At 37.7% G+C, this 17,339-nt stretch overlaps 1 protein-coding gene across 2 annotated transcripts in view; it reads left to right on the top strand.

The window, feature by feature from the left end:
- The window catches only part of Slx4ip (SLX4 interacting protein), a 184,575-nt gene that overhangs the window by 119,993 nt on the left and 47,243 nt on the right, over window positions 1–17,339 (top strand). Inside the window, exon 4 of one of the 2 annotated variants that reach the window (XM_005320479.5) lies at window positions 2,606–2,726. The exons of the other annotated variant lie outside the window; for it this stretch is intronic. Coding sequence (XP_005320536.2) covers window positions 2,606–2,726 — 121 coding nt within the window. The remainder of the gene's footprint in view (window positions 1–2,605; window positions 2,727–17,339) is intronic. 2 annotated transcript variants of the gene reach the window in all.

Below are 17,339 nucleotides of genomic sequence, written 5' to 3'. Positions count from 1 at the left end.
CTTATCAGTAGTGTTCTAGATTCCACTATTCCAGGCCCAGATTTTCCTGCATTCTCTCTCAGCTTTACCTCTTTGGCCTTAGACCTTTCATGTTGATACTTAATCATTTTTTGCCCACGAGATAGTTGATATGGAATGTTTCAAAGCCAGGGGTATGTGAGTCACCTCCTAGGCCAAGTGTGAGGTTTCTTCAAGGTGCCACATGCCGGTGCATTGCTCCAACTAGTACCTAGTTCAGAGCAGCCAAGCATGACTTTGCAAAGTTGTGCAGTGCACAACAGGACCTGCAGAGCAATGCTGCAGTGGCAGCTGCAAGGGAGATCATGCCAGCAAGCTGAGCTTTTCTCTCAAATCAAAGTACATGTCTGACTGCTGCTACTTTTAAGTTGTACCTTTATAACACATGTTCACCAACATTAAAATTGCTTCTGGATAATTTGTTTAAGAAAGGAGAAGAGCTAGTTGAAGAATCATGACTTTGCCCTATTAGTGCTTCCATCATTTTTATCATTAGACTATCTCACAGTTGGGATTTCATGGGCAGACAGTTTGAGTGCATTTAACAGCTACTTTCTACAGTGAAAGTCTAAGAAAAGAAGTTTAATTATATGTATTAAACATATATTTATTTTGAGTCCAGCACAAGTAGTCTTTGTACCCAAACAGTCAAACTAAAACGGTTCCATTTGTAAACTTGAGGAAGCAAATGTAAATCCCCTAGAGAAGCCTTATGTTTCTCCTGGTTCCTTATTGATTTTAACTTGGTCTTTTCTTCTGCCCCTAAAATGTCATATTGTTGGCAGTTTTTCTTTTCATGCATTGTTCTGATTCAGCAGAGAATGCTTCTGTAAGTGCAGCATGGTCAGTTAACTAGGTATTGTGACCACATTGCACACGGTTGTCCTTCCATTTGTGAAACCTGATTCACAAAGGACAGCTTTGGAACTATAAGGAGAAACTTTATGTGTATAGGCCTACGCTCTATTTTTTCATACTATTTTTAGTTCTAGCCTTATAGGGTATTTATGGCCAAATTTTAACAATCCTTGTTTCCATGTATGTCTTTCACATATTTTCTAGCTCAGTCATCGTTGAACCCTGCATGTGAAGTAAAATTCTTTAATTGTTAAAACAACAGTACAAGGCAAGGCTGCTTTTCTGTTGTGTGAACAATGCCAAAACACTCAACTGTAAATGGATATCTCTCTATTCCATAAAGCACTGCATCTTTGGGCTGCTAAATAAAAAGCAGGAGAGAGGAGACCAGTGTTTGTATTTTATCTAGAAACTTCTATTTGTTAGTTAAATCAAGGGTTTTATATACTGTCTAAAGGATATAGGCATTTGCAATAAAGGAAAAGTTTTGCTGTGGTTGCTTTTCAGAGCAGCTTAAAATTTGTTAATGTTTTAATTTATGAAGATTCTCAGAGATGGCATTGTAAGAAACCAGTGAAACAGGTTTGAGGTAACCTCTGCAACTCTGAGCCTGCTGTAGCATCTTTGTGAACTGAACCAGGATTTATCATTACTAAGGCATCATTTTTTATGCATAGTTTTCCTCTCTTTCCCTGCACTATATTACATTATCCTAGTAGTACAGGACTACACTGAATGTCTTCCAATATACAAACCAATAGCTAGAAATTGGGTTGTGTTTATGGCGTGCTGAAATTTAATTAAATTCCTCTGTTATTGTTACTAAATATTAATCTACTTTATAGAAATAAGAGAAGTTAAATTATTTTCATCAATAGATAAATATTGTACAGTTTAACAAAAGCAAATGGGTATATGCGATATTAGTAGCATGAATATGGAAGAAAATCAAATTACTATTTCCAGTTCTGTTTAATCCACTGCTCAACTAACTCTCTTCAGTAGATTTCTAAACTTGAAGCCAGAACCTAATGAATAAGGTGTTTACATTAAAAAAAATTGAAATGAGTTTGTAAACAGGAAACTTTTTTATATAAAAGTCACTGTTTCTGGCTCTTCCCAAACATGTTAGAAGATCTGGGAATGCTATGCTTGCAGATATAATTGTAGTATTGTAGAACCATGGTGGCTGCCTCCCCTTGCCTGGGCTGTGGTCTGGGACCCTATGACTTTTGCACCAACAATATGTAAATATGTTCTTACTCCTGACTCCTTCCCTGTCTACACTCTCCTACCTGGCCACAGTGGGCATGTTCCTGGGGCCCTTGCTAACAGCAGCATTGGCTCCATTGTTTCTTCTATTCATCATAATAACTGACTGATATTTATTTGAAAGCATACCTCATCTCACCAATTTTATCACCACATCACCCTGATTTTTAAACTGAAGTAATAATCCTTTTTGTCTTCCTTTTTGATTTGTGAAACTGAAGCAGAGAGAAATAAATAATTTTTGAGATTATACACCAGCATTATGGTTTTAAACAAACTTTGGTAACATGTTTAAGTCTGCAGTAATATCCACCACTCCTATAACATTTCTTTCAATATTCATAGCTAAATTAAAAAGCAAGCAGAAGGAAATGTTCAGCATTTTAATGTGTATATTGTTAGCTTTTTCGCATTGCATTAAATTAGAAAATTATATCCAATTTTTTATTTATCTTAGGAAGTCTGTTTGCTGTTAAAAGAAACCATTCTTTCAAGAGTTAAGGAGTACTTGGAAGTTCATAAACAGCACAGGCCATCAAATACAGAATTCACAAGATCCAGTCCCTTGTCCTTAAAAGGTAGGCACAGAGCACTTTGATTTGGGATAAAGAAAATAAAATTTTTGCTTTGTAGAGACGGCAATTATATTTGACTCTGACTGTCATGTTAGTATAATGATACATTTGAAAAGTATGTTGTAATGAAGATACTTTTGTTTGGGTAAAGAAAATTAACCAAAAAGCCCTCAAGGACTTTTAATGGTAGGCAAAATATATAAAAATAGCAAATAAAACATTCCTAAGGAAACAAAATTTTTAAAGTTTTTTTTGACAAGTAATCTTGCAAATGGATTTACATTAATACTGACTTAAATTTATCCAGAGCTTAATGCTTTTTAAAAAATGTTTTTATATATGTCACCCTATTTCAAAGGTTCTCAAATGGGCAGTCCCCAGAGGACATTTGGTAATGTCTATAGTTTCAGCTGTCATAACTGGAAGAGGTGGGGTGCTATTAGAATGTAAAGGGTAGAGGCCAGGAATGACACTATACATTCTACAATGCACAGGCAGCCCTGGACTAAAGAAGGAATTATCAGCCCCAAAACATGAACGGCACCAAAGTTGAGTTCTCGGTCATATGTCCTATTAACAGTAATATCTTTTGAGTTACAGGTGGAAAACGCTCAGACTATAAAACTATAAACAGCTTGTCCAAGTAAAATATCCTTGTCTTGAGGACAGAGACTATCATTTACTTAGCATCATCACCTCCCATCCCCCTTCCTCGAGTGCTTGGCCCGCCTGATACACAGATGCCATGACATGAATGAATTCGAGGGTGATCAGTGATAGAACCTGAACCCACACTCTCTCTTCTGACTTCCATCCCAGTGTTCTTCCTACTCTGTCAATGTTGGATTTCTGTTTTTTTTTTTTTTTTTACTTTATGTCATATTTCATACCATTCTTTCTCATGCAAATACGGTCAGTCTAGCTTAGTTCTCAGAGGATAGTGCCTGGACTGCTGTGAGCCAACTACACTAATATAATACCTCTTTAGGACAAACATGTTAAGTACTCTGTCTGAAGGCTTTCTTGATCCAAGGTGTTTTGCCCCAGTGTAGAGGACAAGTAGGTGGGCAGATTAACGTTACCCAAACTGAAACCCTTAAATGGGATTTTCATTCCAAACAGAGTTGAATTGAATAATGCTCTCTGGTTTGTCACTTAGTAGTAGTATAAGTCTTGAGAAAAGCATAAGAGTTTGCATGCTTTGTACCCCAGCAGACCTGGTTGGTCTCACTTTCTAAATCGTCAAAAGGGAGAGGAATAGAGCAAGATTTCAAGACCTCCATCTCTGGTATTAGAAATACTATATATAGTTGGTTTAGTCATTACCGATTCTCAACCAGCCCTTCCCTTGTATTCTTTGAGTGCTGAGTCAAAGTTAAATACTGTTTCAGCCTCTCTCACAGATAGGGATCACAGTTCTTGCCCCCAAGAGAAAATGAGAGCCTTTCTTGAGCTCATGTAGGGAAGATGTTTGTTTATTTTTAAACAAAAAAGGAATCTTACCGTGTACACAATTTTGAAACCTATCTTTCCCATCTAATATAAAAGTCATTTATATATATCACTATTTTAAAGCTTTTAATTTTTTGATAGAATATACATAACATAAAATTTACTATTTTAACCATTTTTTAAAATTTTTAATTTGTTATATGACAACAGAATGCATTACAACTCCTATTACACATATAGAGTACAATTTTTCATATCTGTGGTTGTGCACAAAGTAGAGTCACATCCTTTGTGTCTTCATACATGTACTTAGGATAATGATGACCATCGCATTCTACCATCTTTCCTATTCTCTTTCCCTTCTCCTCCTTCCCCTTTTCCCCTTTGCCCTGTCTAATAGAATTTATTTAATCCTCCCATTCCCCACCCCCCACCTATAGCATATTATGAATCAGCATCCTTAAATCAGAGGAATCATTTGGCATTTGTTTTGGGGGGATTGACTTACTTCACTTAGCATTATATTCTCCAGCTCCATCCACATTTTCTTTATCCATTCATCTACGGAAGGGCATTTAGGTTGGTTCCACAGTTTAGCTATTGTGAATTGTGCTGCTATGAACATTGATGTGGATGTGTCCCTGTAGTATGCTTCTTTTAAGTTCTTTGGGAATAGACTGAGGAGTGGAATAGCTGGGTCAAATGGTGGTTCCATTCCCAGTTTTCCAAGAATTCTCCATACTGCTTTCTAGATTAGCTGCACCAGTTTGTAGTTCCACCAGCAAGGTATGAGTGTGCCTTTTTCCCCACATCCTCACCAACACTTATTGTTATTTGTATTCTTAATAGCTGCCATTCTGACTAAAGTGAGATGAAATCTTAGAGTAGTTTTGATTTGCATTTCTCTAATTGCTAGAGATGTTGAACATTTTTTTCATATATTTGTTGTTTGGTTGTATATCTTCTTCTGAGAAGTGTCTGTTCAGTTCCTTGGCCCATTTATTGATTGGGTTATTTGGTTTTTTGGTGTTAAGATTTTTGAGTTCTTTATATATTCTAAAGATTAGTGCTCTATCTGATATATGAGTGGTCAAAATTTGCTCTCAAGATGTAGGCTCTCTATTCACCTCATTGATTGTTTCTTTTGCTGAAAAGAAGCTTTTTAGCTTGAATTTATTGATTCTTGGTTTTAATTCTTACACTATAGGAGTCTTATTAAGGAAGTTGGGTCCTACTCCAACATGATAGGGATTTAGGCCTACTTTTCTTCTAATAGATGCAGTGTCTCTGGTTTAGTTCCACTTTAAGTTGAGTTTTGTTCATGGTGAGAGATAAGGGTTTAATTTTATTTTGTTGCATATGGATTTCCAGTTTTCTCAGCACCTTTTGTTGAAGAGGCTATCTTTTTTACAATATACGTTTTTGGCACCTTTTTCAAATATAAGATAACTGTAATTATATGGGTTAGTCTCTGTGTCCTCTATTCTGTACCATTGATCTGCAAGTCTATTTTGGTGCTAATACCGTGCTGTTTTTGTTACTATTGCTCTGTAGTATAGTTTAAGGAGGTATAGTGATGCCACCTGCTTCACTCTTCTTGCTAAGGATTGCTTTAGCTATTCTGGGTCTCTTATTTTTCCAGATGAATTTCATGACTTCTTTTTCTATTTCTATGAGAAATGTCATTGGGATTTTGATTGGAATTGCATTAAATCTGTACAAAGCTTTTGGTAGTATGGTCATTTTGACAATATTATTTCTGCCTATCCAGGAACTAGGAAGATCTTTCCATCTTCTAAGGTCTTCTTTAATTCTTTCTTTAGCATTCTGTATTTTTCATTGTAGAGGTCTTTCACATCTTTTGTTAGATTGATTCCCAAATATTTTTTTGATGCTATTGTAAATGGGGTAGTTTTCCTTGTTTCCTTTTCAGAGGATTTGTCATAGAAATGCCTTTGATTTATAGGTGTTGATTTTGTATCCTGCTACTTTGCTAAATTCATTTACTAATTCTAGAAGTTTTCTGGTGGAATTTTTTGGTGTACACTTTGGTAGCAGTAAATACTCTGAACATTGTTGTGCAATCATCTGTCATCACCATTACCCATCTCCAGAACTTTTTCATCATCCCACACTGAAATTTTGATACTCATTAAATAGCAATTTTCCATTTTCCCCTCTCCCTGCCTCTAGTAACAACCATTCTGCTTTCTGGATCCATGAATTTGACTAGTCTAGGTACCTCACATAGGTGGAATCACAATATTTGATCTTTTTTTTTTTTGTCTAGCTTATTCTACTTAGCATGTTTTCAATGTTCATACTGTAGCATTTATCAGGATTTCATTTCTTTTAAAACTGAATAGTATTTCATTAATATATTCAGTGTGTACCACATTTTGTTCATTTGGATTATTTACACTTTTTGGCTGTTGTGGATGCTGCTACAAATATTGTTGTACAGATGATATTTTCAAGTCCCTGAATTCAGTTCTTTTGGATATATACCTACAAGTGGTATTGCTGGATCATATGCTAATCCTGTTTATCTTTTTTTAAAGTATTGCCATATTTTTTTCATAATAACCATATCATTTTACATTCCCACCAGCAATGCATGAGCTTCCACTTTCTCTACGTCCCTGCCTGAACTTATATTCAGTTGGTTTGATAATAACCATTCTAATCTGTTTGAAACAATACCTGATTGTGGTTTTGATTGACATTTCCTTAACAATTAGTAATGTTATCATCTTATATGTTGACAATTGTGTACTCATTGGTCATTAGTGTATCTTCCTTGGAGAAATGTCTATTTATGTCCTTTGTTCATTTTCAGTAGGGTTGTTTTGTTTTTGTGTTGTTGTTTCTTATAGGAATTATTTTTATGTGTATTAATTTTGTTATTAGATATATGATTGGCACATATTTTTTCCATTCTGCGGTTTGTTTTTTGAGTCTCTTGATAATGTAGTTGTACCTACATGTTTTTAATTTTGATACAGCCAGTTCATTTATTTCTTCACTTGTTGATGATATATCTAAGAAACTGTTGATGACTCCAGTGTCACAAAGCTTTCCCTTTATTTTTTCTTCTAAAAATATAAGAAATTCTATAGAATTGAACTTAGGTATTTGATCATTTTGAGTTAATTTTTGTATATCATTTCAGGTAAGAGCCTAGCTTCATTGTTTTGTATGTGGATATCCAGTCTTCCTAGCACATTGCGAAAAGATTGTCCTTTCCCCTGGAATGGACTTGGTACTCTTGTTGAAAATCATCTGACTATTTATGTGATGATTTATTCCTGGGATTTCTGCTCTATTCCACTTCTATGTTTGTCTTTATCCCAGTCAGTTCTACACTGTCTGGATACTGTAACTTTGTAGTAGTTTCAAAATCCCAGAGCATGAGTCTTCCAATTTTGTTAATTCTTCTAAAGTGACTATTCCACAACTGTGTGTGTGCGTGTGTGTTTTCCTGGGGGATTTAGCCTTCTGGTACTCTATCACTGAACTGAACTCCTGGAACTTTTTATTTTGAGACAGGGTCTTGCTAAATTGTCCAGGTATGCTATGGCACCTAGCCCACATAGCCATTTTAAGTGACTACATAGCATTCCATTAAATGCCTATACTATTAATTTATTGATGAATTTTTTAGATTACATCAATATTTGTACTATTATAAAGAATAGTCCAATGAACATCCTAAGAATATTCATATTTGAACACTTCTAATTCTTTGTATTTACAGTTTGTGAAAGCTAAGGATATTAATGCCATATATAGTATATAAATTACTAAATTATTTTTTCTCTGTCATTTTCCTTTGACTTGATTCTCTTTCTACATCAGGAGCCCTCCACTGACCACTAATGGGACTAATACTAGGTTTTCTTATAGTGAGATAAGTAGTGTGATTGATTGCCCTTGGAAACTGCCTCATCTTGTACCACTTTTATCTTCTTGCTTGTTCTAGCTGTGGCAAACTTAATTCCTTTCTTCCAAAGCTCTATTCTTCTGTTCTTCTTAAGATGGGGCCTTGTTCTTATTGGAGCTTAGTCTTCTTTTTACCTATTTTATCTTCAGCTTTCTGGGCAAAGTTCATTGCTGAAAAAAGAACATTAATCTCAAGTATATACAAAGAACTCAGAAAACACCAAAATAATAATAATAACAACAACAACCCAATCAACAAATGAGCAGAGGAAGTGAACAGACACTTCACAGAAGAATGATTATGTATGGTCAACAAATATATGAAAAAATGTTCAACAACTCTAGCAATTAGAGAAATGCAAATTAAACTACATTGAGATTTCAGCTCACTTCAATCAGAATGGCAATTATCAAGAATACAAGTAAAATAAATGTTGGTAAGGATGTAGGAAAAAAGGTTCAGTCATACATTGCTGATGGAACTCCAAGTTGGTACAACCACTGTGTAAAGCAATATGGAGATTCCTCAGAAAACTTGGAATGTCAAACATCATTTGACCCAGTTATCCCACTGCTCAATATATCCCAAAGGATTTAAAATCAGCAATGATGCAGCCACAATCAATGTTTGTAGCAGCTCAATTCACAACAGCTAAACTATGGAACCAACCGAGGCACCCTTAAACAGATAAATGGATATAGATATTATGATATACATTCACAATGGAATATTACTCAGCCATAAAGAAGAATGAAATTATGGCATTTGCCAGTAAATGGATGGAACTGGAGACTGTCATGCTAAGTGAAATAAGCCAGTCCCCAAAAAACAAAGATCAAATGTTCTCTGTGATATGTGGCTAACACAGAATAAGTGGAGAAAGGGGGAAGAATAGAAGTTTATTGGATTAGACAAAGGTGAATGAAAGGAAGGAGATGGCATGGGGAATAGGAAAGACAGTAGAATGAATCAGACATAACGTTCCTATGTTCCTTTATGAATATATCATCATTGAAACTCCACATCATGCACAACCTCAAGAATGGGATCCTAATTCCTATAAGTTATACTCCATGTATGCATATATCAAAATACACTATACTGTCATGTATATCTAAAAAGAACACATAACATTTTTCAAAAAGTATATCTGTCAATAGATCACCACCACACTGGATGTCCCTTCATAACATTTGAGGAATGTCAGGTGCACAAACATGTAAGCCACTGAAAGACAGGTGCTTCCCCTTTTATTCTCTTGTTTTCTCTCCAGCATGGAGTGCAGTTCCTGGCTTGCAGTAGGTAATGTGTATTCACATAGGTAATAAGTCCTGTAAATGGTTGTATCTTTACTGCTCCTAACAAAATTGAGAGTTGGCGTAATTTACCTGCCCTACAACCCTGTATTTGATATACCTTTGTACCTTTACTTTTTAAAAAAAAAAAAAAAAAGAGAAAGTGAGAGAGGAGAGAGAGAGAAATAGAGAATTTTTAATATTTATTTTTTAGTTCTCAGCGGACACAACATCTTTGTTGGTATGTGGTGCTGAGGATCGAACCCGGGCCGCACGCATGCCAGGCGAGCACGCTACTGCTTGAGCCACATTCCCAGCCCAATGTACCTTTACTTTTTTAAGCTTCTCCTTTGTCTGACAAACTCCTATTTCACTCTTAAGACCCAAATCAAACACTGCTTCTCCAGTCTTCTTCAATTTCAGTACCTTTATCCTTTTTAGAGTCAACTTAGCTGGGTGTGTTGGCCAACACCTGTAATCCTAGCAGTTTGGGGTGCTGAGGTAGGAGGATTGCAAGTTCAAAGCCAGTCTCATCAGCTTATCAAGGCCCCAAGCAACTTAGCGAGAACTTGTCTCCAAATAAAATATAAAAAAAGCTGGGGATGTGGCTCAGAGGTTAAGCACCCTTGGGTTCAATCCCCAGTACCAAAAAAGAAAAAATCAACTAAAACGTTATTTCAATAGATTCAGTAAAAATTAGTGATACAAGGAAATTTTTTAAAAAGACTTAACTGATGTCAGTTTCCATCAGTTCTATCTCATTAATATTTTCCCTAGTCTTGTCCAACATTGGGTGTTACCAGCGGTTTAATTTTTGCCAACTGACAGTCCAAAAAATCACAAAGGAGATGTCATGCTTTTTGATTTTTATTTATCTTTATGTTTTTGTTTCCTGACTGAATTGTATATTTACAGTTTGGGTTTGTATCAATTGTTTGCCTATTTCTTCCTAGTTTTCACTTTTTCCTACTGTCACTTCTTGGTCAAGGTCCTTCTTAATCAGCTCTTGAATTACTGCCACAGCCTCCCTTCTGATTTTCCTTCCAATTTATCCACACCTCTTCTGCCAAAATGGCCTTTTGAAAACAAAAATATGATAGTCCCCAACTTGAAACCCTTTGTGGTCAGGGACCTTAGTTGCCAAATATCTTTTATCCAGTTTCTTCTCTGCATGAGACTAGCCAGATGGGTCTGGCTCTTTATCAGAGAACAAGTTGATTAAAAGTATTAGGTAGCTCTCAGGATCCATGAGGAATGGCTGGCAAGTTCCATTCTGAAAGTACACAAACAGGACAACCTCAGTCACAAGATGGGGTCAGCTTTGGTAAGTACACCATTTCAGCTGCCATCCATGAAGCTCAGGACTGAGCATCAGAAATCTCTGTCCCACCTGCAGAGATTGACTGCCCAGCATATGGCCACTCCCTGTGCAGCTGTCTAAGTCTCTGCAAGCAAACCAGATCTGTGGCTTTCCCTAGTTACAAATAAATTGGGAAGCGAAAGTTTGGCTTTTACCTTTGGGAAGGTGAGACTTATAAAACACAGAAAGTTGCCAAAGCATTGGAGGATGATCAAAATGTTTGGGTAGGTGGACAGAAGTTACAGTTATTTGCTAAAAATGTTTTCTTGGCTTTCTTTTTCCATGAACTTCCAAATAATAACAACAAACTATTTCTTAATAGCACAACCTTCCCAGCTATCAAGGACATATGCTCAGCATCTCCCCCAAAAGAAATGACCCAATTCTCCAGTTCCAGCTCCAAGTCCAGGATTTCTAAGTTATCTTTTACTTCCTCTAATTCTTTCATGAACCATATTTGTTAATTTGTCAAATAAATGTAAAGTTTATTTACGAGCGTACCTTAAACAGAAGAGAAGGGAAACAGAAAACAAAAAAAAATAATATATGTGAATATGTACATGATGCAACACGGAAGACCCTACGAGCAGATTCCTGTTCCTGACTTTTATAACCATGAAACATGTAGTTCATGTCTTCCCTCCAGTAGTATTTATTTCATGTTCTCTATTTTAGCTAATAACTCAGCTGATCAGGATTCCTTCCCTTCATTCCTGAGGGACTTGAGGTCTTGTGTTGGTGGGGTTGCTATTGTTTAATTAACTTCCAGCAGTACCCATGCTCCATGAGGTAGCGCCCATTTACACTCCCTGTATTTTCTCCATGTCTGTGTCCCAGTGTGTCATCCTGACTACCATTTCAATTTCCCTTTGGATTGTTTGTCTATGATTACATAACACTTTGAAGTTGGCAACCGATTCCTTCTTGTCTGCTGTGTTCTATAACTCCCCCCCCCCCATTTTTTTTAGTTTTTTTAAAAAATATGTTTTTAGATATTGATGATCCTTTATTTTATTCATTTATTTATATGTGGTGCTGAGAATCAAACCTAGTGCCTCACACATATTAAGCAAGTGCTCTACCACTGAGCCACAATTCCAACCCCTATAACCTTCTTTTGAGAGCTAAAAGAGTCCTGAGGATGGAACTCAGGTTTTTGCTGAGGGTGTCACTTCCTACTTCCATACCTTGGTTCCAGGAACCATGTATCCAGCCAAAGCAATACATGCTGTTCTGTAGATAAAAGCATGTGTTGCATCCTTTAGGTTATGAGCTTATCTCAGTTCCATAAGATCCTGACTGAATTTTCAGTAAACCTTTCCATCATTTTGTAAGGCTAGCTACGTTTGAACATTGATAAGACCATCGACTTTTATGACCAACTTCCTTATTTTGTTCCCTGTTAAAGCCAGTTTCTTTGTCAGAAGCACCGTGATGGTGAGAGTGAATGGGTCTTCATAGAGTGACTGACAGGAAAATGGCAAGCATAGAGGTACATTCAAATCTAAAATAAGTAGATATTGATAAGTTATTGCTTGCCCTGCGATGAGAGGGGTCTAACATAATCCATCTACCAGCACTGCCCCATCTACCTGTGGTAAGGGAGTTAGTAGGAGGCTCAGATTAATTGCTGCTGCTGGAAAATTGGCTACTTGACAGAGCTCAGCCTTGGTGTGATTGGGTCCATATTGTTGAGCCCAAGCAGAATGTTTCTCCTTGCCACCATGGTCACAATGCTCATGAGCCCTGTGAGCAGGTACTCGGGCTATAGGGAAAGAAGCTGGTCAGCATCCATGGACGTAGGCTGTCTTCATTACAGGAATTTTATCTCAATGGCACCTTTTGATAATATTCACTTATGATACCAGTATTCTTATACTCTACCAACTTTTCCCTGAATGTCCTTTTCTCCAATCCTTCTGAATTTCTGACCATTTTTTTCAAACTATTAACCACTGCCAATGAATTGGTGTATATTTGTATCTCAGGCCATTTGTTCTTATAGGCTAAATGACCTAAAATATGCTACTTAACATTCTGCTTACTAACCAGATTTTCCTTTTCCACCCCAAGTGAGGTTATATCATTGTTTTCACTCACCTCACTGTAGACTGGTACCGCTCCTTGGGCAGAGACATCAATAAATCAGGTGCAAATTATTACCTACTGGTCACTCCAGCTTTCACTGTTTCAGGTTATTTTTTGTAGGTTACAAAAAAATTTTCAGGTATACTACTGAGGCTTGTGCTTTATTTCTTAGTAGTGAAGGTACAGCATATAAGAAAAACTTGGCTTTTCTTTTAGAGAGATCTTTCACATGCCATAGACCACTGAACATTCAGAAACTGTATTCTGAAAGGTTGTCTGTCACCATCTGATACACTGTGTCTTAGCCTGATACCTAGAATATGTGCCACATCCTGCCATGTAAGTCCTATGATAAATGCCTTCAGTGTAGTAGTCTAGAAAAGTGTCCTACAAAATATGGAGGCTGTCCCTGTGAACTGAATAGCATCATGAAAGCAGAATGTTAACAGATCAGCAAGGCAAAACAGTGAAACTATATGGCTGTCTCTGCCAGTAGATAGAACCTGCTACAATGTTTGATGCTCACCAGGATAGAAAGAAGCAGATTTTGCCCGTTTTATAGTACTAGATGCTCTAGTGTTATAGTTGAGAAACCATCTCTAAAGAAATCCCTGCCTAATTAAACTTACATTAATCTACCATCATTCTACAAGACCCATCTATTTCTTCCACCTAAAACAAAAGAGATAAAATAAAAAATACCTAAGGATATTTCAGATTTCTCATGGTGATCTATCTCTTTGAGTCCCTAGGGATTAATATTACTTCTGGTTTACAGTTTTGATGGGAAGTGGGGACTCCAGTGAATTTAGACCTTCTTTGCCATAATAACACTCACTCCATGAGACATAACAGTCTACCAGTTTCAGAGTTAGTCCATCCCAGTTATACCCTTCACAACTGAGGGGACAACTCTAGGAGATTTTCACAGGCTTGAAAGACCCATTGTGAGATTAATTTAAGCCAAATTTCTATTTATCACCCTTTAATGGATCACAGTAACAATCAACAATCCCAAGAATTAACATTACCTCAGAGTCGATTTCTAATCATCCTCAAAATTTCTGAGTATTTACCTTTTTTTTAACTGTACAGGTACGTAGAAAAAGGCTACAAATCCCAAATGGAAGATGTATAGGTTGTACTTGTGATATTATTGGCTAGGACTTACTCAAGGGAGTGCCTGGCTCTCCATTTAAGGAGATAATAGGTCTGTGAACTGAGTTGAATGAATGGACTAGCTCAGATGCTGTGGCTTTTCTCTTAGGTGGCATAACTCTGTCCTCTGTCCACCAAATCTAGATTTTTTTTTCCTGATTTTACAGTGTATTAGTTTGTTAGGCCTGCTGGGGTAGCCCAGTGATAGAGCACTTGTCTAACATACATGAAGCCCCGGATTCCAACCCATGCACTAAAAAGAAATTAGGCTTCCATAACAAAAGACCACAAGCTGGGTGGTTTAATCAACAGAAATTAATTTTCTCACAGTCTGGAGACTGGAAGTCTGAGATCAGCATGTCTGAAGTTAGGACTATAGCATACGAATTTTGGAGGGGACACAGTTCAGCCTACAGCATACAGTTTGAATCTTGTATGTGTTCTTTGTCTTACTGAGTTTCAAACATAATTAGCTAATAAGCCAGAGATATCTGTTGGTCTCTCTAACATAGTTCCTACCAAGCTTACCAATGGGTCACAGCTTCCAGTGACTTGTCCAGTCATGAGTTTTAATCAACTGCAAATTATAAGATGACCTACCCACTTTGGGTTCTAGTGGTCTATAGATCATGTCTGTTCTGATCATCAATCCTCCCAGCAGCTGACTCTGCCTCTCTAGGGGTCTCCCTTTCCTTCTAGATGCTGCTCAATCAGGAAAAACCTTGGTAGCAGTGTCCTCCCCATGTTGGGCCCTAAACCATTTTGCAAAGTATTCTGGGGAATCACTTGGCACAGGATGACATTCTCAATACGTACTGTCACACATACAGATTGTCTATTCTCTTGGCGCTCTGTAGCAAGCTGTGTTTGACTGAGAATAACTCACTGTACCTTATAGAAGCATTCCAGAAGAGGAGCCCCACATCTCCCACTTATTATCTTTTTCACTGTGTAAGCATGAAAGTGATCTGGGGGTGGTGGTGGCAAACATTTTAGTCCTAGATTCAGGCATTGAGCAGTCTGATTGTTGAGGGACTGCTGGCCAGGCTGAAAGTCTTTGGCAGTTCTCCAACCGGACTTATGGGGCACTGAGTTCAGGTGTCCCTCTCCCTTAGGAAGAAGGGAATCATTGTGCCATCTTGGCCAGCACACTAGAAGGGCTCCTAAATGGTCATCTGTCAGTTCGTCCTTTTAACTGTGTTGGCAGTCCCCAGAACTCGATGTACTCTTTTGCCTCTGACTTCTGTACATGCTGCTGTTGCTCCTCTGGGCAAAATCCTCACTATCCTTCAGGCCTGTGCTCAGGTGTCACTTTCTCTCAGAGGCCTTACCTGATTCTCTGTGTCTACTTTTCCAAGGAGCTCTACCTTCTCTCCCTGTGTACCTGTTTGCACTTTAAAGTAATGTCTCTCATCAGTCTAATTGGTCCCCTGCCTCCCAGATAGACTTAGGTCTCATCAAAGGCAGGGATCTTGTCCTGTTCAGCATCTGCTGGGGAGCCTAATGTTCATCAGGACTGCAAGTGTTGGAAAAAATAAAGGAATTGTTACTGCTCGCTGATCACACGTTTCTTGGCCCAGGCTTTACAGCCGGCTTCCTTTGCAACATCTCTTTCCTCCTTGAACAAAAAGCATAGGTGAAAGTGACCTATGAGTAACATATTAAGTAGTTTCCTCATTTGGTTTTCAGAAAGTCAAAACTACATCCTACCCCAGGGTAAGATTAGCCTGCCACATCTTCACACACAGCTAAGGACAGAGAAATACTTTTCCTCCAGTCCACCTCATCCTAGCTATTCTTTAGAATTAGTACCTCTGCCTGTTCATGTTACTAAGTGTCAACTGCCAGCTGCCAGCATTAGGTTGGGTCTTTCACACACCTATGCCAGGTCCTCATGACCCGCCCTTTTTAACTGCTTACCCCACCCCACCCCCAGTGCTGGAAATCAAACCCAAGTCCTTGTACATGCTAGTCAAGTGTTGTACCACTGAGCCTTACCCCTGCCCCTATAGCCACCTTCTTAACCCTTGTCCTAAAGATGAGAACCAGACTTGAAGTAAGTTCTTCAGAGGTCACATAGCTAGTAAGTGTCAAAGGCAGAGTGAAAACACTGCTGTCTCACATTTGACTTATTCTCACTTCTTGGGTCCCTGCTAAGAAGAATGTTATGTGTATTTTCTTTTAATAATTTTTTTCTCTAGTCAGGAGAACACAGATTTCTTTAAATTAACCACAGTGTTCTGCTAAACTACCATAAGAGTATCTTTAAGATTTTTTTTTATCCCCTACTCTGATCATGAGATGAAAAAGAAATATTTAGACTCCCAAACAGAGCTCATCTTCTAGCTCAAAGCACTTGCCTCCATGCATTGTCTAAACAGGGCTCACTCCATTTTTGTGTTTGTGGAGCACTAAGAGTAAAATCTTTTTTACTGCCTATTATTCTATTCTGCATAACCTTTTCTTGTAGTTAACATCTAAGAAAACCAGTCCTTTGGAAAATGCCATAAAACAAATTGAATTTTCCTGGGTACTGTGGTTTCTGTCTTCAGAAAATAAATACAAAACACCAGAGGCTTTCATTTTGGCTTTTCTTCTAAGCTGAATGCTCTTCTAAAATCTTAGCCACACGCTTCCGGTGGAGATTCAAGCTATCTGCTTATCCTTTTCTGGCATCCCAGGTATCTTATGCAATTATTCAAGGCTGAAGTACCAAGTCTTCCTCTCTGTTCATCCACCCACCCACCCCCTTTTGCAGCATTCTGTGGTGGGTCACGTCAGCACTATGTTAGGGAACCTGTGGGTGTTCACACAAGAGGAGAAAGAGAAAAGACAGATTGCCAAAACAAGCAAGTTCTTCCTATTCTTCCCTCTGTCTGAGAAGTCTTCCCCTCCTTTTCCCAGCGCCCTGTGCCATGCTCTGTACCTGCCAATGAAAGCTTTCTCTTTGCTGTTGAGACACTGGCTTGATTGTGAGCCCTTCTCCCTGGCGTCCCCACAAGTGCAAATTTGTATATGTGGTGTTTTGTATTTATTTTCCCAGCCCATTGAAAACAAGGCCTTTTCCTAGTTAAAATAAATTTTGGAAGTGAAACACTTTTTTGCCTTTGAGCCCAGCCATTCCTCAATATAAGCCTTTAGGCATTTTCAGAAAGATTGTACAAACTTCCCCTAGAACACTACCCATATACTCCCCTTCAGTCAGCATTTCTCTTACACATTAACAATAAAACATTATTATACATTTAGCAGCTGTGAAGTCTGAATAAGCACAGGTCCTTCACAGATAATACTATTTTTGTCATCATTTTCTAAATCCC

This window comes from Ictidomys tridecemlineatus, chromosome 5 (genome assembly GCF_052094955.1).
Source record: "Ictidomys tridecemlineatus isolate mIctTri1 chromosome 5, mIctTri1.hap1, whole genome shotgun sequence".
In the NCBI taxonomy this organism is placed as follows: Eukaryota; Metazoa; Chordata; class Mammalia; order Rodentia; family Sciuridae; genus Ictidomys; species Ictidomys tridecemlineatus.
This window is presented reverse-complemented; position numbering and strand designations above follow the sequence as displayed.